The sequence below is a fragment of the Dendronephthya gigantea genome, unplaced genomic scaffold (genome assembly GCF_004324835.1).
Source record: "Dendronephthya gigantea isolate DGI-Jeju-01 unplaced genomic scaffold, DenGig_1.0 000093F, whole genome shotgun sequence".
Classification (NCBI taxonomy): domain Eukaryota; kingdom Metazoa; phylum Cnidaria; class Anthozoa; order Malacalcyonacea; family Nephtheidae; genus Dendronephthya; species Dendronephthya gigantea.
In genome coordinates, this window is record NW_021163103.1 from 239,107 (window position 1) to 261,265 (window position 22,159).

General features: G+C 35.9%; 3 protein-coding genes across 4 annotated transcripts; 1 reads left to right on the top strand and 2 right to left on the bottom strand.

Annotated features, from left to right (window-relative positions):
* Positions 1–165: 165 nt before the first annotated feature.
* LOC114533584 (glutamate receptor 2-like) lies at positions 166–7,289 on the bottom strand. Its single transcript, XM_028555128.1, has 14 exons — positions 6,144–7,289; positions 5,821–5,982; positions 5,387–5,656; positions 5,058–5,299; positions 4,387–4,698; positions 3,985–4,107; positions 3,680–3,820; positions 3,183–3,386; positions 2,809–3,102; positions 2,582–2,682; positions 1,923–2,320; positions 1,519–1,638; positions 1,092–1,264; positions 166–902 (listed from the first exon to the last, which is right to left on the bottom strand). The coding sequence occupies exons 1-14, from the start codon at positions 6,259–6,261 to the stop codon at positions 645–647; spliced, it is 2,916 nt and encodes a 971-aa protein (XP_028410929.1). The 5' UTR covers positions 6,262–7,289; the 3' UTR covers positions 166–644.
* Positions 5,834–14,486, top strand: LOC114533644 (glutamate receptor ionotropic, kainate 2-like). 2 transcript variants are annotated; one of them, XM_028555221.1, is made up of 16 exons: positions 5,834–5,889; positions 7,875–7,916; positions 9,008–9,178; positions 9,621–9,890; positions 9,994–10,259; positions 10,537–10,677; positions 11,146–11,316; positions 11,452–11,556; positions 11,701–11,835; positions 11,973–12,173; positions 12,476–12,752; positions 12,969–13,091; positions 13,173–13,423; positions 13,494–13,749; positions 13,871–14,040; positions 14,150–14,486. In XM_028555221.1, exons 3-16 carry the CDS (start codon positions 9,070–9,072, stop codon positions 14,252–14,254), a joined length of 2,580 nt encoding a protein of 859 aa, XP_028411022.1. In that variant the 5' UTR covers positions 5,834–5,889; positions 7,875–7,916; positions 9,008–9,069; the 3' UTR covers positions 14,255–14,486. The 2 variants fall into 2 exon arrangements, with proteins under 2 accessions (XP_028411022.1, XP_028411021.1); XM_028555220.1 differs by lacking the exon at positions 5,834–5,889 and having other exon boundaries at positions 7,570–7,916.
* A 585-nt stretch (positions 14,487–15,071) lies between these two features.
* LOC114533636 (paired mesoderm homeobox protein 1-like) lies at positions 15,072–18,705 on the bottom strand. Its single transcript, XM_028555208.1, has 3 exons — positions 18,509–18,705; positions 17,524–17,747; positions 15,072–15,911 (listed from the first exon to the last, which is right to left on the bottom strand). The coding sequence occupies exons 1-3, from the start codon at positions 18,600–18,602 to the stop codon at positions 15,552–15,554; spliced, it is 678 nt and encodes a 225-aa protein (XP_028411009.1). The 5' UTR covers positions 18,603–18,705; the 3' UTR covers positions 15,072–15,551.
* Positions 18,706–22,159: the final 3,454 nt, after the last annotated feature.

Below are 22,159 nucleotides of genomic sequence, written 5' to 3' on the forward strand. Positions count from 1 at the left end.
CCCTCCCCCCATTACAATGTTGTTCAGTTTAATGACAATTTGGAAGAGATACAACACTAGTTCAATATTGTAATGGGGGGGGGGGTGAGGGGGGAAACAATATTTAAATTAGAAACGTCTACGTCTTTTTTTCAGGATTGCAGTTAGCGTTAGCGGGTCAGGAGCTAGCCTTTATGGCAGGCAGTCTCTAAAAAGTCAGGGGTATGCTCCCAAAAAAAATTTAGTAATTCACACCCTCAAAACGACGATCCCACCTTTTGATAAACATTTCTTTATCATTTTATTTCTCTGAAATGGTATAGGTTAAGTACATTTATGATTTATATAGTTAAAGTTAGTTTAAGGTGCTAAGTGCTGTGATATGACAGTGATATTATTAACTTACTAAATTTAAAAGCCGTTCAAACGATCCGATTAGAACTTAGAAGCACAAAAGCATTTTGAGAGCAGGTCAGCAGGGGACTGCTCAAAGTTTGAACCAACTTTTTACCTCAACTTAGGTACATGTAAGACCAGAAAGGAAGTAACAAATTTTTCATCTTCTGACCAATCAATTTTTCATCTTCAATTTTTCATCTAATGGCCCTATGTGCAGCATTTCTTTACATGTAATGATATATTGATTGTGATACATCATTTATCGATCATCGGTCTCTGATTTCGAAGGGATGGACGTCATCCTTTTGATAGCCTTTATTCACGTTTTCTTCCTTCAGCTTCGCACTCTCATTTGCCTCGAGTTTAACCTTGCTTACCGTTGTGACTGCAGTAACACTTGAAGTGTGACGGGAGCTCTGCCGCAGATTTTTAAGTTTTCCTGGTATTTTGGGCAACCTGTCCCTAATATCGTCCCATATTCGCCTCAGTCTCTTTTTCATAGCCTCGGACCATGTTTTGGGTTTCTATAAATAAAGATGATTCAAGATGATACAATTATTTGGGTCTAGTTTTAAGTATTTTAGTATGCCTTATCATTTAAACTACAATCTATAGATTTAGTTTATGTACATGATACTATGTACATAGTCTTTTACGGTACATAAGTATTTTTACGGTAGGTTTCTTATACATTCATTTATTCAGAATATTACCCTTGGATCAGTTGGATCGACTTCCCAAAACGAGGCGACACACAATTCTACGGCGATAAGTATCAATCCCAGGCCAATTCCAGCGTACACCACGTACTTTACTCCAATCATATCCTTTAATGTTAACTGACCATTTGAAAGTTCCAGCATCGATAAATCTGGAATGCAGTCGCCTAAAACGAACCAGTGAATTGAAAAGGTGTGGTTGAATGTTGCAATTTGTTTGACATGAAAAGTTACATTATTAGAGAACTGTTTTGAACAATCTACATTCTAAACAACATTGTAAATTCCCTAAGTTTTTAAGTTTCACTACATACCAGTTGGTTTTATTTTATTTCGAACGAATTTTTTTATTTTATTTTATTTTATTTTATTTTATTCACGAACACAATGCAATGGTAATTACACTAGCTGAGGAACCAACCTTTTCTCTTGAACCAGTAATCCTCAAAGTACAGTAAGACTCCTTTTTCACGCAGTTTGAGAATCTCAAGGCTGAACCGGGTTGTGAAAGGAGAATCTTTCTGGAGTGCAAGACCATATCCTGAACAGGAAGATATAAAGATATTGTGTTAATTCCTACATGACTTGATAGCTCTCGTGTACGGCGGGCTTTTACTTGTTTTCTTGAGGGTCGTCAACTCTACTGAGAATCTTTCTTCTCTGAATCGGAATAAACTGATTTATATAAAAGAGTATAAAACTTGTAAAAGAGTAAGAAAGCAGCGACTGCCCAGACACAGCGAGAAACAGAATTTGAAAACATTGCTAGCATTGTTTGCCAGCCGCCTCATACATGCCTCATCTTGCCAAGTGACGCCCGCTTACCAAATTTTCCAAACGTTGATCCCACTGTGAAGACATTACATGGTTTTTTATACATCTCTGCTTCCAATAAGATAGAATCAAAAATAAAGGCAACGTTATCTTCTCGCACTCTTTTAAGTGCTTCATCCTGAGAATTTGCCAAAGTCCCTCGCGACTTCATAAATTGATACATAGCATTATAGGACGGTAGGATGGACTCCTGGAAAAATTCTGCTGCTGGAGAGTTTTTTACTGTACCATAACTTATCTTGGTTTGAGAACCGAGTGCTTCAACGGAGTTGATAGTTAGTTTCATGCGACCAAATGTCAGATATGCAGCAAGATTGGCAGTGTATGTTGCTATCAATATCATTGATGCTGCCCACCAAAATGCTGCCACTGTGCGACCACTGACAGCTCTGTAAAATATTAAGTGTTAAATGTGTTTATGAGCTCTATCAATTCTTGCACTCAGACTGACCCAGTGTAGTAGTTCTTGTATTAGCCCCTCTCGCGTAGTGGCGGCTCAGGTGGAAGATCTTGTCAGTCTAGCTGCATGGTATTTTCTTTAAAGATTTTGTTTTTATATAGTTATTATAAAGATAAGATTAGCGGATAAGCGACTCGCATTCGCAGATTCATCTTTCTGGTTCCTAACCCATCGCTCGTTGACCACATACCTGGGAAGTACATCACCCCCCTGCTGTAGTAAAGCTCCAATAGAAAACCAAACTGAGTTTGTTAGATTTAAATATGTCAGTCCTTCAAGCTCTTCTTCAACCTAAGTAATGAGAAAGCGAAAGAAATGTTTATAGGAAGATGTCTTGTGGGAGAGAAATGTTTATCGGAAGATGCCTTGATGAGTTTTTTTTCTTCCTTTCAGAAAGACACAGCAAGTTTTATTCACCTCCTCTCTGTCACATCCTTCGTCCAGTTCCGCTTGAACCACAGAACCGTAATGTCCATTTGGACTGATCTTATCGAGTAGTAAACTGATAACTGCCACCAAAGCCATGATGCTAAATGCCGTGAACCACACTTCTCTCGATAGTGGGTCCACAAATCCAAAAATATTGGTTTCAGTTTTTTCTGGAATTTGCATGAGAATACTTAGGCCCAAATCCATGTATGGTTTGCTAAAGTCGATAACTTCTGAACGACTTTGACTTATTGTAATTGGTGCTAGGGCCATGTCAAACTTCTAAAATTCATTAAGAAGAAATATGTTTGAGAGACAATGTGTCTTCTTCACTGTCTTGTTGTACCAGAAATATTGTTTACCTTATCCACTAGTTCACCAACCATACCATTCCATCTCTTATTATTGGCGTCATAATTTCCGTACTTCCCATCAGGAACTAACGTTAATGTGTAGTTGAAATGGAGATCTTTTGCAAGACGTTTTAATAGGTCTATGCAATAACCTTCATAAGGATCTGGGTCTGTGGATGACTTTCCTTTCTTCAGTTGAATAAAACCTGGTTCCTGTTGAAACAAGAAAAATTAGACAGAATTTGTGATGCATTCTTTAGTAACTGACTCTCCTGACTGGAATTTGTTTTTTGAAAAGCCATTTTAAAGCATTATTATTCGCTTTTCTTCATCTCACCTACGACGACTGCTGTGGCTAATAATGGGTTGATATTGATATATGAAGTCCTACAGGAGTCCTGGCTGTTTACAACCTTACAACCAGTTTCGCGCGTCTTATGTAAAACGCCAGAATTCAAAACCTTGACTGGTGCAAGTCCAACTCTTCCTTTTCTTGTCATACTTACAATAACGGTAACAAGGTTCAAGGTTGTGTTTCCCAACGTATATGTCGAATCTACAGGAATATCTGTTACTCCGCCAGGCCACATCATTGCTTTTCCGCTAGAATTGATCGCCAAGTTTTGAGATTCTTCCCAATTTCCGATCTATTCAAAATTATTTTTTATATTCTGTTCAATCGTTCATTTGACCGACTACTATACTGTTCTTGCTACTGTTTCAGTCTATTACTGCTTCAAATGTTTGTTAGGGTATCCACCTTCTACCCCCCGGAAGTTTGTTGGTCCTTTCCCATATGTTCATTCATTCATAAGTTCTTTTTTCTTACCTTCGACCATCCGCTACTGTGAAGATTCATAATATGAAATCTGGCAACCCCGGGCGAACCACTGCTTGAAAAATTCAGAAAATGACTCGCTCCATTTGTTTGAACCTAATGAAAACACAGAATTGTCCATGGTCATAACAAACACAGAAATTTAAACCAAGTCTGGTTGATTCTCCTCTGTGAAAGTTGTTTCAGATGTTTTATTAACTTCAGTTTTTTCTTTGCCAAAAAGCAAGTACACCCCTGCATAACTTGGTTAAACGTTGGAAGAATCGTGATTTTGTACAGCAGTGTCTTTTGTACCTTTATTTTATCCTCTTATATTATCGCATTTATTTGCTGTTGCATTATTTTCTTTAAAGAAGCAATGAAATTTATTCGTACCTTTTTCAAGTAATTCATCAACGTATCGCCATGTCCACTCACAATTCTTTCTTCTCCACACGACTCACAAGTTGGAGTCGAGTTTGATAATCTATGCCCAGCTTGGAAAAAATCATGAAGACCTTTTGCAAATGCTAAGACAGAATCAAATCTCTTCGTTGCCGCATAAGACACAGGATTGGTACTAAACCCAGCGTTTTGTAATCCACTTGTTAGCACAGAGGCTAAAGTTCCACCATCGATTGTATCGCGTACTCCAAGAAGGCCGATCAGTTCTTCTGCGATTGGAGACGGTGGATCAAATGTACTGTCCTGTTGGTTGAGTTGTGAAATAATATATTATTGATACGGCAATTATTTCGATTGTTTTTATATCATAAGGAAGCTCTGACTTTAAACCAATAGTTTTCTATACTCAGAATGTGACGTTTTATAGTTACCATGGTAATTAAAAAATGTTGTAGCTACGTGCTGTTTTTGAGAACAAATTATACTCCTCTACATGTTTGGTTTCTAAAGCATTTTTTGTACAAATCATTCAAAAGGAAGGTATAACTTTCATTTGCTTGCAACGGATTCTTATTCAACACTTAATATACATATAAAGACTCAATTAACAGAGTTGAAACATCAATTATAGAAATGCCTAATAATTTATTGAGATCACACACCGTTAAAATCCAAGCCCAATTTTTGATCATCAATAATTCCTTGGCTTGTCTCATGATGACTGGAGTATAAGAGGCACCACAGCTTAGTAAAACTACGTGAACACCTCTCTTTTTTATTCTTGTCAGTTGTGTGCGAACATCTAAGTTGTTGTAATCGTGTATTGCATTGAATTCCTCTATGGCTGCAATAATCCAGTTGTTTTTTATTGCTTTGTTGTAAAAATCAGCCGCAAATCCTCTTGCTAGAAAAAAAATGATTTCAAAGATTTATCATTATTTTGCATTATATCTCTGGATCTATTATGATATTATGACAAGTGACAACGTACCATAGTCTGAATTTGATGTAAGTACAGCGACCCTTTGCCACAAAAAACGCTTAAAAACATCCGTCAAAACCCTGGAATTCATATCATCGGAACTATCCATGCGAAGTAAGAACGGATAGTTTTTATGATCAAACGAGAATGCTGGATTCGTAGCTTGCGAACTGTATAAAGGAATTTTTAGCCCTGTTGTGACTGTCGTGATTGCTTTGATATCTGTGCTTGTTACAGGACCGAACACTGCTGTGACACCGTTTGATATTTGATGACATGCTACAATGAAAAAAGATGGAGATTAATTTTATATAGAAGGGAGAAAATATGAAGTCAGGCAGTTAATAGTGAAGAAAGGGGGCGATGGATGGGAAGAACGAAAAGTTGATTGGTTTAATACATAGCTATTATAATATCCAACATTATCCTCATTCAACCCTAACCTTTCTGTATATTAGATAAAGGATCACGACTGATGGTATTATTGATGATGTACTGAAGTTGTGTTGAAGGTAAGACGCTGCCATCACTGTTCACATGAGCGATTGCAAGTTCGAATGCTTTTCTTTCTGCATCGCCTTCAGATGTTATAGAGAATATTACTCCTAAGAGAAAAAGCTAAACGTTGTAATTTTAGTCAATCAGATCATGCCATGCACAGTTTGGTGATGAAATTGAAGAATGTTCTTCCAATGACACGAACTCCGTTTATAGGGATATAAAAGATATTTCTTAAGAGGAAAATGTTTCCTTTCCGACGACTTACCTATTGTTACATTGGAAGGGACGGAACATTTCATGACAGGGATAATGCATAACAACACAAGCTGGAAACAGCATATCTTCAGAAACAAAGACGATTGACGCAAAAACCACACCGTCATAATACTGAAAAAATGAAATGATTTATCAACTTATTCCGAGCAGATGTTTATTTTAACTGCAATTTTTTGCCTATTTAGAGATAGGTTACGTTATTTGCAGGGGGGAGTTGTACAAATCCAGTATAAATATCTCTCCAACGAGGTTTTTCAGTATTGTGGGTAATATTTCTCTCATTCCTGGATCATATTTGGTTACCAATTGTAATTTTCTCACCTCGTTGATGGAAACTATTTATGAGGCAGGTGTTTTCAAGGTGTTTCATGCAGTTGCCACTAATTTATTTTTTGGTTGTGTCGGCGACGGACGAGAATCGTCTCAGTTTCCGACATAACGACCACAAATGTTAACATCGACCACACACCTTGTTCGAAATCACGCGATTGTAACCCTTGTCACCAAAACATACTGTAAATGTTTTTTTTTATTTTAATTAAATTTTCATGTGTGTGCCGGCTATTATTTCGAAATATTCCATACACTACATGTCCATCCAGGGCGTTTTATATACAATGATATTATACATAAACAACCCGTGCCCATCCGATGAATGAATATTTCGCAGGGATTATCGTCCTTGTGGCATTAAAATGAGGTGCAAAACATTATTGAATTAATTAATGTACATTGTCGCCAGTTCAATTGAATATACGTGTCTCGGCCTAAAACGTTAGGATTCAATAAAGTCTAAATCTCAGTTCGTCTACTCCCAAAAGGCAAAAGTCGGTCCCAGAACGCAATCACCTGCCAAATTTTGTGATATGCGCCTCTTTTTCTTGTACAATTTTACGAATGTGATATACTTTAGTCTTCAACTCCACAAAACAAAAAAAGAAGAGCGCATATTTTGAGCTAAAGCACTGAAAACACTCTCTCATGCACCAAGTATGTATTGATACAAATTAAAGACAATACGTTCATTGAATTGTAAATATCTTAAAGTTATTTCAAGTATAGTTGGAGTTTTCAGCTAAACCTTTCTATCTTTGTCCTTTTAAGTGTCAAACATTTTTATATAATGTCTTGTTGATGAGGGTAAATACGATACTTGAAGTTAAACAGATTCAAACTATTACATCTAGTTTAAGCAATACATTCAGTAATTTCAGTTGACAAGATGAATCATATCTTAGTTATATCCTTTGGCGACTTAAGAATAAAATAAACAGTGTCTTTATTCATCGGTTGCCGGGCATCACTGCCCGTTATTCACTGGATTACCATTATAATACATATTATATAATTATATGATTCGTGTTTCTAATCTCTTGTTTACTCACCTCGAAGAGTTAAGCGGTGTTCAATACACCAAGAACAGTCTGCGTCTTCAAGGTCACGAAACCTGCGAGCGAAATTTCAGACAAAAAATGTTTAAATGTCTGGATGATGTCAATACATGCATGCGTATGTTTTAAGTAACCTGTGATTTCAAAACGTGTGATTGGTTTAGTTACCTGTTCTTTGGTATAAATATTTAATTTTGTTTTTTTTCTTAAGATGTAGATTATTTTAAATATTTTAGTTTCGGAACAACTGTCTCACTAACGTTTGTTTATCCAGCGTACAAAAATGTCAAACTGGATTTTGACTGTTTCTTTTCTGTTTGCTTTTCAAGTTGAAATTTCCAGGACTGTCTTGCCATCAACTATTCGTATTGGTAAGAGATGTATATAATTATATATTCAAAGTATTTTGACTTTATTGAGTATCGATTATTGCTAGGAAACTCACCATGGCCAGCAACCTTAAATAAATTGCAATTAAATCGTATTCACTATTTTAACTAATTTCCTGTCGTAAAAACGTTATTTTCCCAATATTTTCCAGACGATATTAAACGTATTCTCTGCAGTAAGATAAGAGTAGTGACGTAGCAACGGGGGCACCCCGTTATCTTTCAACCTGGAGTTGGGACTTGAGAAATAACGAATTCTGCAGTCTAAATGCAATCTTTCATAGGCATACGGGAGTCGACAGGTCCAGGCTAGATTTTGAAATGTAGACTGACTATCGACTAAAATTGTGCTGACTCTTCTTGAGATTCTCGTATACAAATCCACCATCATCGAACATAGAAGAAGTACGATTAGACAAACTTTAACTTTTTTTTTTTTGTAATTACCCTTAGTATCAGTATCAATATTAATATGTATCCATACGTTATTTTGCAATGTTTGAATCAATGCAAATGTATTTCCCACGAAATGCCACCACCTGTCTTCAAAATAATCCTTCTTGTGTTCCACAGTTGCAATTATTTTTTTATGAATTTTTGCGAGTGATTATTTTTATCTTTAAAAAGTAGCCCACGGCACTACAAGATATAGTGACTAAGATTTTTTTTGATCATTTTGGTACCCAGTCTGGTTTTTGGTTTATATATATTATGCATTATTTAGCGCGGCAGTCTTCTCCTAGACAGTTTGGCGCCAATGGCAATGTTGGTAAGATGGTGGTAATCTTGTCCGTAGTTACGACATATGATTACTAACCACAATAAAAACAAACTACAAACAAAACAGAAATACTGTCGAGATGCAACATTTCAAGGCATGCGCCCTTGCATGCGTGTGGTCAAAGTTGCCCACATTAGCATGTAAACGCTAAAATAATTCACAATTATTTTTTTACAATTATTTTTTTTTATATTACAATTATACTGCATACGACTCTATCATTTAAAAATAATTATAGAAATACTGAAAGAATTGTTTAACTAAAGATTTAAATCACTGTTTACGAATTTAGGTGGTATATTTGACATTGATGATAATGGAAACCAATATTCGGCTTCGGAAATTGCATTCAAGATGGCGATTGCGGAAATAAATGCTGACACAACAATTCTTAACGGCACCACCCTTGAGGGGATCAGCAACACGACTGCGCCCCTGGATGTCAAACAAAGCGTGGACAGCGGTAATATCTTTTTGACTTTCGAATATTTAACATCGACAAGACTTCGAGCGTCATGCCTCTCTTTCGGCCAAAAGCTATCACCAAAAAACTGTATAAAATACAACGTGTTAAGGTTTTGTCTTTTTTGAACCCATTTGTAAACTCGTTGTGACCATGATTGCTCGCATCCATTTAAAATCAACGCAAGTATAGTCCTGTTCTATCTAATGCAGTGAAGACGGTTAACTACATTTGTTCTTCAGGTTTTCAGCTACTGACCCACTCCCTATATTCAAGGCTTACTAACAGTATGAGTCTGGGGTCGGCTATAGACAAAGTAACGTCATTTTAGCGGTCACAAACACTTGCATCACGCTTGCGAGATAGTCGTTGTGATGAGAGAAAAAGATCCCTAATGAACATAAGTCTTCCTAAAAATAATAACAATACATATTTTTTACAGCATGCGACCAAATCAAGCAAAGTGTTGTTGCAATTATCGGTCCTGCTCGTTCTAATGCGGTAAAGGCGGTGAACTATATTAGTTCAGGAATCGATATACCTCAGATTACGTTTGCAGCTACTGACCACTCTCTGTTCGAAGCTTACCAACAATATCCGTTTTTACTACGACTGAGTTCGACTGGCGACAGACAAAGTGACGTCATTATAGCGATAATGGAACACTTTAAATGGGACAAAGCTGTTATGATTACTTCGACTGATGATTATGGTGAGTTTGATTGGGTATAATCAATTAATAATTAAGTAAATTAGGCTTCACTAACCGATCAACAACTTGTTAGATAAAGTAACAAGAAATAAATGTCTTTCAGGTTACACCACCTTGCAACGTCTTCGACATGCTTCATTTCAACGTACCACGATTGATATAGTCAAAACGGAAACCTTCCCTGCCCTCGACGATCCCTCGTTGATTGACTTTACAAGTCCTTTGTTATCCCTGCGTAGCTCCCAGGTACGCCTGGTGATCCTTTGCAGCCCTGGCAAATATGCCAAACGGTTATTGGATGTTGCATATCATCTCGGGATGGTGACACAAGACTGGGTCTGGATCGTCAGTGATGCCATAGCAACCGAAGTATGACGTATTTCATCTTTTTGTCAAATTGTCAAAAAGAACAGAAGTAATCCAACTTCAGGGGCCAGTTGTATAAGAGACTAGTTAACTTTTAACTGCAGTTAAGGACAGAATTGGCCAATAAGAGTTGTGTATTTCTGAGTTAACTAGGATTTAACTATGCAAAATGTAGTTAAGAGTTTTATACAACCGGCCCCAGGTCCCAGGATTACCAATATTCTAAATAACTCATTGTACAATATATTTAATATCAGAAACCTTTTAATATTTATTTTAGATGACTCTTTTCGACCCAGTGACAGAACAACCTGAATATATAATGGGTCTTCTTGGCGTTGAGCCTTCAAGCACAAGAACAGAGAACCAGAGGTCGTTTGAAACAAGGTTCCTGGCAAGAGGTGGAAAAAAGCCTGTGAATGTAAGACTGATGCACTTTTAGAATTCGTATAAATCCCGTGACAAACTGAAACGAATTTATTTTTACCGGATAGCTCAGCTTTTAAACCGTTCTTCTAGGAATCAACGTTTATTTATCTGGTGTGACTACAGAAGAAAACCTAAACTAAAACCCGAAATACTTAACTCTTTCTTTTATATACTCTGTTTTTGTATTTGTCTACTAGTCTTTGTATATGTAATTTCTCTGTACTAATATGTACTTGTCTACACGCTCCTCATGAAAAAACAACTCAATGTTGATTGAGACTGAGCGTGTCTAAATAAAGTTTATGTATGTATGTAAAGTTGTAAACTATACTTTACACTTATACTGCATGGCCAGCTCCCTCTGGTCTAAACTGTTCTTTATATTGGTTAACAAAGAGTCGTATTGTATTTCTTCAGTATTACCCGGGGTATTATACGTAATATGTAATTCTCTATATAGGTGTACGCCTACAAAGTCTACGATGCAGTTTGGACTGTAGCCAAAGCTTTGCACGCCATGGCTGTGAGCAACGAGACACTTACTCAACCTAACCTAACCTGCATACAATGTGATCAAAATAACATCACCAAGTGGACTGATGGAAAATCGTTACTGAGAAGAATGAAATCAGTAAGTTGACTACGGCTGATGAATCAGGATAGAATAGCTCTCTCTATACTGGCCGCTGGTTTTAGTGATATTCGAAATTCAATGCCGAGGTGAATTCTGCTATTGAGACGATCTGTTTGAATTTCTTCTTTCAAGGTTTCTTTTGCTGGCGAACTCAGCACGATTTCATTTACAAGTGAAGGCAGCCTGCAATTTGAAGGATACGACGTGGTCAATCTTAATCATCATGGCTTTGAACGGGTAAATAACTAAATGTATTTATTAGACAAAGAAAAAGATAGTTTTGTCTGGCTTTATCAGGTGCCCGATTAATCGTTTATGTGTGGCCTTATTTTATGTGGATTTTAATATGAATTCATTATGCTATGAATACTTCAATGACAGGTTGGTTATTGGGACAATTCCAATGATTTGACGTTGAACGTGTCTGACATCAGTTGGTTGGGACAATTCGCTGGTCCACCTCAGGCAATGAAAGTGTCAATGAAAAATAAAACGTTCAAAATAGTCACAATTCAGGTAAAGGTTTTGTCATAAAATTAATGCTTCAGTTTCTTCGTTGTCTTTATCTGCCATCTACATCATGCACAGTTTACCTTCTCTAGTCTTTGTTGTCTTAATATAAAAGGTTACGCATACACCTTTTTGTCAAACAGGAGCCGCCGTTTTCCATAAAGGCAGCAGGTAACGCCACTGGCAATGAAGCATGGGATGGATATTGTATGGACTTACTGAATGAACTTGCCCAGAGACTGGAGTTTAATTACGTGCTTCACGGTTCCTACGACGGAAATTTTGGCGGAAAATCTGCTGAGACACAGGAGTGGAATGGAATGGTCAGAGAAATCACGGATGGGGTTAGGATATTTATCATATGATTGAGTATAAGGGGAGGGAAGGTTGGAGGAAGGGAGTGAGTTTAGCCTTCAACACGTAATGCAAAGCTTTTACATGGCATGTTGGAAGCTAAATACTTCACTGTGTTATTTCAATTGTGCTCGTAAAAGAATGAAGGTGATGATGTAAGTAATGAAAGAATGAACGGAGGTGAAAGCGAAGGGGAATGAAAAGAAGAAGTGATAGAGAGAGGAAATGAAGGCATAAGAAGGAGTAAACTGTAGTACATACTTGTTTCAATAAATATTTCTAACATTTCTAGAAAGCTGATATGGCAGTGGCAGCGTTTACAATCAGTTCATTGCGACAAGAAGTTATTGATTTCACGATACCCTACATTGACCTTGGGCTGACGGTTATCATGAAAAAAAAGGAAAGCGAAAAAGGTCTTTTGGCCTTCATGGATCCTTTCACAAATGATGTCTGGTTCCTGTTGTTCTGTAGCACAATGTACGTTGGTTTAGTTCTCACAATATGCAGCAAATTAAGTCCTTACGGATTTTATGGACAAGTCGTGCAGGCAAATGAAAATATGTTGGGTAAGCTTTTGTTTAAGGCTTTCTTGGAGTCGAATTAGTGCATTGATGATGGTCAAGACGATATGATATGCTACGATACATTGCATGCTTAAGAATTACTCGAACCTACTCCGTAGCAATGGACACAAATGCTGTTTTTATGTACTTTTGTGTAATAACCAGTGAATCAGCCGGGGTTTTTAAAATTATAATGGTTTTTCTTACATCTTCCCTCAGGTGAGGATGACATGGATGATCTGGAAGAGAATAAAGATAACATGAATCTTGATGAGGCTGCCTGGTTTTCAATGGGATCTCTTCTTGGGCAGGGCACAGATAACCAACCAAAAGCCATATCAGGTAGTAAATGATCAAACTATAGACCATCTCGAAGATAACCATTTGAATCTATGTGACGAACATTTCTCGATCTATTCGTAGGCAAAGTTATAGCAGCCGTTTGGTGGATGACTGGTACCATATTTGTTGCCACATATACAGCTAATTTAGCAGCATTTTTGACAATCGAAAAATCAGCTATAAACATTCGCTCTTTGGAGAATCTTGTCAATCAGGATGAAATCAAATACGGAACGGTCGTCTCATCACAACCGAGCCAGTTCTTTGAACGCTCAAATATAGCGCTCTATCAAAAAATGTGGTCACACATGCAATCTGAAAGCACTCTTGTGGTATGTAATATGTACAGTTGCGTATATGCCTGGGTAAGTACGGAAACATTAAATATTTTTCATATTCTAGGAAACATCAACCGACGCTCTAGAGAGAGTCCAAGAAGGAGGCTATGCCTTTATCTGGGATTCTGCTGTTCTTGAGTACATTATCAACCAGAAGCCATGCAATACATTTATTTTAAATGACTTGTTCTCACCACTCGGTTACGGCATTGGTTTGCCTTTGAACTCACCTTACAAGGATTTGATATCAAGAGAAATATTGAAATTACGTGAGAGTGGTTTTCTTGATAAACTAAAGAATGAGTGGTTTGTACATAAAGGTGGGACTAATTTACTAAATATCAGTAGGAAAACTGAATATTTAACAGGACGTCAACAATTGTTGCAAGACGAAGATAAACGGCAATAGATATTTTAAATAGATATTTTTTTAACATTAAGGGACTTGTGGAAATAGCAATGTTAAGACACCATCAACAATGGTTACAGTGCAAATTAAAGACGTTATTGGTGTATACATGTTGGTTGCTGGTGGAATCGTGCTTGGGTTTATATTTCTCATATTTGAATGCCTGTACTATTCGAGAAAATTAGTCAAACATCCAGATTCGGTACGTTTTTGTATCTGATTTATTTAATACGTAATCGGAAGACGCCAGATGATGAATCTACCTTCTAATCTATCGTCTACATCTCTAAACTGATTTAAATTGTTTACAGGAGTATTCTACCTACATGGAAGCATTAAAAGCAAGAATAAAATTGATCTGGTCTGACATGAAACTTCGTTGGATATCAACGCGTCCCAGGGCGAATAAATTGTAAACATTTTCAGAACATTTCTGCATTCGTTTATTCACGAGAAAAGCACATCTTTTTGGCACGATCTTTTTAATCACACCGTAGCGTGTTGTTTTTGGTAGGCCATAATTTGTTTTGGCTTCTTTAAATATTTTCTTCTAGGGTTTGCATACATGTTAGTACATATCAACACACTTCAAATTGTTGGGGAAAGCAACAAGTAAACAAGTACTGTAATTATATCTGTAATATATAACCTCACTTTTCAAAGTAACTCTTGTTCTTCTTGTGGGCGACTGCGCAAAATGATCAATTGCGCATGCTCGACAACATTTGTCTGTATTGGGAGGAACATATATATTGCACTATATTCCCTTTATACCATATATTACATAAACGTCAACAAGATTTTTTGACTCGTTTCCTCTTTAATGTTTTGTAAACGTAAATCTCTCGTTTACTGCGGAGGGGGGGGGGCGAAATCCATTAGTTAGAGACGGAATGAAGGGCTCGGTGGCGAACGCCCCCCTGTTATGGCTATTGTGATGTATTGCTCTGCTCATCTGTGTCTGTGGTTGAGAGGGAAATTCAAAATGGCGTGAGCATGCACAATTTTTACAGAAATGGCATAATATATAATGAGAAATGCATAGAACATGAACAGAAAAGTTGAGAGGTTAGTATCACTCATCGCTGTCTGATTTAATTTCATGTTTGACAATGATATAATTATATTTGTTCAAGGAATCGATTTGGTTTTAAACTTTATTCATATTTACAAATATTTTTATCTTCACACTTAGCTGTATCAATAAAACAGTGTATAAAATCCATCCTATTTCTGAAATCGTAATGTCGTTCAGTTTAATATATCTCAGTAGGTATATATAATTCTAAATATCATCGCTGGTATATCACATTGACGACAGAGTTGAACAATTTAGATTAACCAAAGCACAATGTATGAAAAGCTGTAACACGCTTCAATTTTATGGCTGCCTAGGCTACGGCCTCGATTTCTCACGCCTGAAGCCATTTCAGGTCGATTTTTTTACGCAACTTTTCGGTATTCACAGAATACTTGTTGGACGTTTACAACATGAAGATTTTTGTAATCACTATTTTACATGTCCCTTTGTCTTTTATTAACAAATTTTATTTGACATGACAAAAGAAGTCATCTATTGTAGAAATTCATTCTGCATTGTAGACGCGCAAGTGATTATGAGGTTTCTCATGCATAATCTCACATATTTTAAAAACCAAGGCTTAAAATGAATCTCAGAGGGTGTATGGTGAACTCCCTCAAAGTTAAACGTTTCTACCGATAAGACGAATATACATCAAACGATGTCATTGTAGGAGGAGAACGTGTGTTTCCTCTTAAGTATAAAGTGTCAATTCCTCGAGCTTCGTTCTCTACTGTAGAACAATGTCCTTGGTAAGGCCAGAGAGGCGCCCCGTGTACAGTTGGTGCCATGTAGGCGGTGGGTGTTAGTATAGTCGGAGGACCACTCCCCTGAACACTCAGGAAATACCCAGGATTGGGGTACGAGAGACTTGGTCGTGGTGCAATCGGAAGTTGTAAGGTCTTATCGGAATCCAATCGGATCTTTTTCGTATGCAGTCGTGAAGGGTTTTGTGTTTTTCTCCACTTTGCTCTGCGGTTCTGGAACCAGACCTGGTTGAAAGGAATATGATGGTTAGATCAATCACGTTTGGTAAATTACAAATAAGCGATCGAGAAGTCAAGTTATAGATAAAACTGATAATAAAACAAAACCTGCATGTTGACCAAATGCGGTGTTTCAAAGTTATCTTTTAATTTAACATACGTTCAGACTGGAGTAAAAAAATATCGTCTCTTTCCATATAAATAGTATATAAATGCGCTTTTAGACAACTTTGACGAAAGGTTTAATACTAAACAAAGACTTCTCTTTCGTTGGATGTAAATTCATTGTGAAGACTAGAAATCTTTCACGTCTTTTTGAGATACGATCAAGACGTACATACAGTCATAGATATTCCTATAGTAAGAGTCATGCGACTTGAAAGAGAGCAATCAAAGCTTATAAACAAGCATGCACGTTCGTTTGTTACGTTGATGAAATGTCTCGTAGATAACAATTTCCTAACAGCTGCCGTTCAATAACCTTTATTGTTGCAACACAGCAAGAAACTGCATACGATCTACCTTTTAATCTTTCTATTAAAATCAATTTTAAATGTTTATGATTTTTCGTTTATAATACACTGAACAATAATCGTTTCTCACAAACAAAATAAAGTTAAAATGTAATTAGCGTGGTCGTTGTTACATATTCTAGCCCTGAAATAGAATAAATAATTTATGGCAAATGCTAAATTGATTTTTCAATCGAAGTTTGCAGCTCACGCCCACCTGAGGGGAAAAACAACGCTATTTTACAATCTTCAGATTTGATATTCAAAATAATATCAGCGTAGTAAACGTATTAATTCTACAACCAAAAAGATAAACTGTTTAATTATAACCCCGGAATTCCATCTTAGAGAAGTGACGAGCTTTCAAATTGCCAACAAACAAAACATCTTGCAGGAGAATGTATTTTTAAAACAAGACGCAGATTGGAACGCTGTGTTATTTCCAATTTCATTTCAAAGTAATTTAGCTCTTCCTGAAGATGACTTTAAAATAAAGCCAAAAATATACATTCAGTTGTGAATGACATTTGCATTCCCTGGAAATGACTTGCTTATCCGGATTTTTCGTTATACTTCATAATTATGACCTATGCCTATGGCTGTTTTTGTTAAAGAATAGTTACTGTAACTAAAATTCGTTCAGTGTTAAATTGTATTGATTTTTTTCTTTTTATTTATATTCTCGATTCGCTTCAGCACTGACAGTGGCGTATTTGGGTTAGCCTAGTATAGTTGCGCGCAGATCTTGAGGCACGAGTTAAACAGAGTAAATGTATCTACATATAATAGCCCGAAATATATAATGGTGAAAATATTGTTGATTTTGTTTAAGCAAGATTCTGAGAAGATTGTTGCACGTTTAAAGTATAACGTAATAATCTTCCCATGTACGAAAACAGCTGAATATAGGCTGCAGTGGCAAGCCATTTCAGTATCACTACAATAATAATATATTTCTGAAACATAAAGAAACTCAATTTAAGACCAAGCTGTGGAAAAATGAAGCTAAAAGTCAACTATATATTAGAACTATATAAGAAACACGAATCACACAGTAAATATATCGATATTTCGTATTCAGTCGTCATGACCTATGGTATACTGACCTGTATTCGAGCTTCACTGATATTAATTTTTGCAGCTAATTCTTCTCTGAGTGCAATGTCAGGATAATGTTTCTTTTCGAAAACCTTCTCAAGTTCTTCCAACTGACTTTTTGTAAAGGTTGTTCTATTCCTTCGTTGTTTTCTGCGAATGGCAGGATTGTCGTCTGACAGGCACGGTGAACTCTGGTAGGGTCGGTAAAGAACGCTTTTGGTATAAATGTGTTCTACATGAAAGGAAAAAAATAGAACTGATTTAGCTGAGAAATAAAAATATTCAATTCATTGTATGGATGAAGTAGCGATAATCGTAGCTGAACTTCGAAGAAGAATATTTGAAATGGATTGAATAAACTATATCCAGCTTGATTGAAATTTAAATATGAGTTGAACCATTTGGATTGGGAATAATTTTTCTGTTTTTTATCGTTCTGAGACCGGATGTTCTTACTTGTTAACTATACAAAGATCTTAAAGATCAATTATTACAATTCCGTTTGTCTCCTAGCATGCTGACTTCATATATGATTTTTTGAAAAGGTTTATATGTTACTCTAGAATATCCTTGCATGCATGGATGCGTTATTGCGTTTGACTCATTACTCATCGGACTCTTTGTTAAAAAACCTCGGAGCCTTTTTTATCTGTTTCAGTGACATGTCTATAATTATACCAGTTCATTGCATTTCTTTGCTTTAATAGTCGAAATTGAAATTTTCTCTGTAATGAAGTGAGCCTTCATGTGCTCCGACACTTTAGATCTGTTCCGTATCAGGCATACAAATGTGTAAAATGTTAGAAATCTTTGTACATTTTAAGCATAAAGTTTTAAGCAAAACTCTGTATAATCCGAAAATGATGAAAATACTTAGAAACCCTATGATATCAACGCTTTGCTACAGCTACCAGTCTTAACTTTAAGCCACAAACTGTAGAGAGTTTTCGAAGAAGACATTAACTCTATATAAATAAAATACTTGTAACTTACGAGTTGAAGACACAGGATCAATACCCAAGACATCTCCAATATAATGTGATTGGGGTTTAGACATTGTTAAAGGACTTAGACGTGACGGTAGCATTGCGAAGACAATCTAATGTTCACTTTAAACGAAGATGACTTTTAACTGCAGGTATATAGCTTTACTTGAATCTAAAGCAACATGCGCTTTAATCTTGAGCAGCTCGCTTGTACGTTGCACTTTTAGCTAGTGAATTGCTTTTCTAAATGCAAAAAGAGGCGTACCCTCGTCTTATATAGCGCGGCGCGCGCAACTATAGTTGATGTCTGCAGGTGCACGACGCTCCCTATTGCTATTGCTATTGCTATTGGGGTTGTCGAGCGCTGTTTCACACTCCAGTAATCGTGTGTAAATATGAACAATGACATTTTCATTAGAATCTCGTGTAGTAAATGTTAGGTCGAGGCACGCACCTGCAGCTGTATTATAAAGTTATGTTCTTATTGTGTCTAACCATTGGTTTATATATTAAAGAACATTAAAGAATCAGCATAGAATACAATATATAGAGAGAGATAAGTGCCACGGGCTGTTTAATTGATATTTTATGCATGCGTTTAGATATTTTATATAAAATTAGAATTTTTTAAGCTTGAAAATATTAAGTTTTTCGATGAAGAAATTATTAGGTTTTACGAAGAAGCCAAAGATGTTTTCCTTTGTGGAAAAAAACGAACACTGAGTTTGCATGCGGTGCCTGATTCCAACAACCGATATTAGACGATGAGTTTAATTTAGTCAGGATTTTCTCCAGATTATGAAGAACACGGTTATGTTATGATATCAACATACAAAATAATATGGCAACAATAGTAGTCGGAAAGCATATATACAATGAATTAAATCTATATTAAGCTCAATATCAAGTTTAATAAATCGTTTATTACACGAACTGAAAAATGATGTCATTTCGTGGTTCAGTAACGCATCAGGCGCATATAACCTTTTTTATTCCATACAATATTTGACGCATGTCTTGCTATTTTCTGAATTGGCTTATGACATTTTTTACAACACATAAGGCATAGTAAATACAATATCGCAGATGATTGTGAGCTAAGTTCTTTAGCACAACTGATTGCATGCATGAATGCGGTGAGACTCGATCTTCAATTTTGTGTTTCTATGACATTGTTTAGACCTACAAGCGATCGGAACAGACTGGGGCCGTGTATTTTTACGATGGCTGGATAGCGATATATCCAACGAATAGTGATTCTTCAACTATTGCAAAATTGTTTGAAAAGCAGTCTATCTATAAATCTGAAGCGAACAAAGATCAAAGAGAAACCCTAATTTAAGAATACTCATGCAGTTTTAATCTAAGTTTTACGCGCTTACAAAATGCAGGCGATTTTCTCTTCATAAAGATCGAATGCATATAGGAAAACTTTGTTTTGGAGCTGGGAGTTGATTTACGCCATATTCACATTATTGCTAACAACAAGTAACCTTAAGACATGAATTTTTTCCATCTCGACTATATTTATGTTCGTAAAATTTTATTTTATTTGTTTTAACATCCAAATATTCATGAAGAAATTTTTAGTTTATTTGCAGGTATTCAACGTTTAAGTCGTTAAAATTTCAATGACGGCGTCTGTTAACGTGACGGTGGTATTTACGCAGACTTTAATTTGCAACAAATGATCAATATATTGAGACATCAAGGCAAACAATGACGGTCATTTCAATATGACAACACTTCATGTAATATTGAGTGTTTGTTTAGTGCGCGTTATTGCCCAAGTGCAATATATGCCCAAGTTTACTTTTTGATTATAGAGGAAAATTTCTAATAACTTTTTGCATGTTCTTTGCCCACAAGGGTTATTAATACTATATATAGACTGTTTTACAATTGTAAGTTTGCAATGCAGGTCATATAGCGAGTGCTTCTATAGTATATGATCCCAGGTTTTTCCCTACTACTTAGCCCTTGCCAGAGAACATAACTTGGCAAAATATTCAAATCACAGGTTCATATATAATGCACATTTTTGATACAAACTTTCCAGTACATACTTCATCTACTCTATACTTTGTAAAATCGAATTCATCGCCTGAAATGCGTTTTCGGTTTATTAGTTTTTACTTCACACCTGAGTAAGTTTACTAAATAAAAATATAAATTGTTTCTTCTCTGCTGGCGCACCGACAACATATTATGTTGGAAAAAAACATTGTTTTGTTAAAAAATAATGAATTTTGTCACCAAAATGCCGGCAAAGTAAAAAAGTACATCTATATATATATATATATGAAACGGTACATACATTCTGAACATGACGCCATATAGTCATTGCAACGAATGATTTTCAGTGCCTTAAATTAATACTTAATATATCTATGGCTATATGACTTCTGTAGTTAACCGATGACTGCAGGTATTAACGTATAATATAACGTGATTCTAAAACAAGGAAAAAGTTGATAAAATGTCAGCCGTTAGCGAGGATCACAAGGCATAGATCTAGGCTCGCCATATTGCCCATGGTGCATTTTTGGAAGTCCATATTGGCATATATATACATGTATATGTATGTATGTGTCTTTAACCTAAATTTTGTGGTTAGAATTTAGTGGTTAGAAACCTATAAAGATCAAATTTCTCTCTATATCATTACAGATGTATAAATATGTCTTTAATATAAATAGAGTTGTTAAGACCGCGTAAAAACATCTGTCGAAGGCGTTTACAATGACTAAAACGGGCAGCTAATTGTAATAGATGATTCTATAATCAGCAATCAACTCTATAGATTTCAAAAACTCCAATTTTAAACAAAAAAATCCACTCATGTTCTAACATTTTACACAAAAAGGTCAGCAATTAAAGCGAAATGTTTCGTTTAATAAAAGCTGAATGAATAATTTTGGTGTATAAAATTTACAACCAATATATTTTAGTCATATTTATAATATATGTTACTTAGCCTATTGAGTTTTGTGTACCTTTGGGATATATTAATCCGCGGCTATTATTTTTGTTCAGGGGCCGGTTGTATCAAGCCCGTTTAGCTTAAACGGTGGATAAGTCAAAATTAAATAACACTCTTACATCTCTCTTGAATGAGTCAACTTGAATATTATGCACTGAATATGTAGTTGTAAACAGTATCTTTGTATCAAGGTTAAAAACATTTAGTTTGCTTGTTGAATAAAACGATAGACTTGCTTTCTATTTTGAACTTAACCACCGTTTAAGCTAAACGGGCTTGATACAACCGGCCCCAGGACCGTATAATGATGAGATATATGTACCCGAATTGTGTGTGTATATTTGACTTGAATTCCTGGCAAAGAAAAGGATCGTGTTGACATGTGCATGGCGGTAAATGAAAAATAAAAATAACTGCATGGGTCATGCATGCATGTAACAGAACAGACATGCACGAAGGATTTCTTACACTGAAATACTTGCATGCTGTACGCATGTCGTACCGAAAAAGTGAATATAAATGGCTGTTTTATTTCGAGATGTATAATAATTATTTCTTATTTCTTTCGGGATGATTGAGGAATTGTTAGGGAAAGAAATACATCCGAGAATGTATAAAGAGAAAAATGATTCACAATTTCTTTGCGAATATACGATATTTTTCTTCAACCTCTGC

Coding starts and splice junctions, on each gene's coding strand:
- LOC114533636 (XM_028555208.1), bottom strand. CDS start 18,602: ATGCTACCGTCACGTCTAAGTCCTTTAACAATGTCTAAACCCCAATCA. Junction 17,748..18,508: donor TGATCCTGTGTCTTCAACTC/GTAAGTTACAAG, acceptor CCTTTCATGTAG/AACACATTTATACCAAAAGC. Junction 15,912..17,523: donor TCAGTGAAGCTCGAATACAG/GTCAGTATACCA, acceptor CCTTTCAACCAG/GTCTGGTTCCAGAACCGCAG.
- LOC114533644 (XM_028555220.1), top strand. CDS start 7,829: ATGTCAAACTGGATTTTGACTGTTTCTTTTCTGTTTGCTTTTCAAGTT. Junction 9,179..9,620: donor CAAACAAAGCGTGGACAGCG/GTAATATCTTTT, acceptor TATTTTTTACAG/CATGCGACCAAATCAAGCAA. Junction 11,317..11,451: donor TACTGAGAAGAATGAAATCA/GTAAGTTGACTA, acceptor TCTTCTTTCAAG/GTTTCTTTTGCTGGCGAACT.
- LOC114533584 (XM_028555128.1), bottom strand. CDS start 6,261: ATGACGGTGTGGTTTTTGCGTCAATCGTCTTTGTTTCTGAAGATATGC. Junction 5,657..5,820: donor TTTATCTAATATACAGAAAG/GTTAGGGTTGAA, acceptor TTTTCATTGTAG/CATGTCATCAAATATCAAAC. Junction 903..1,091: donor TCGATCCAACTGATCCAAGG/GTAATATTCTGA, acceptor CTTTATTTATAG/AAACCCAAAACATGGTCCGA.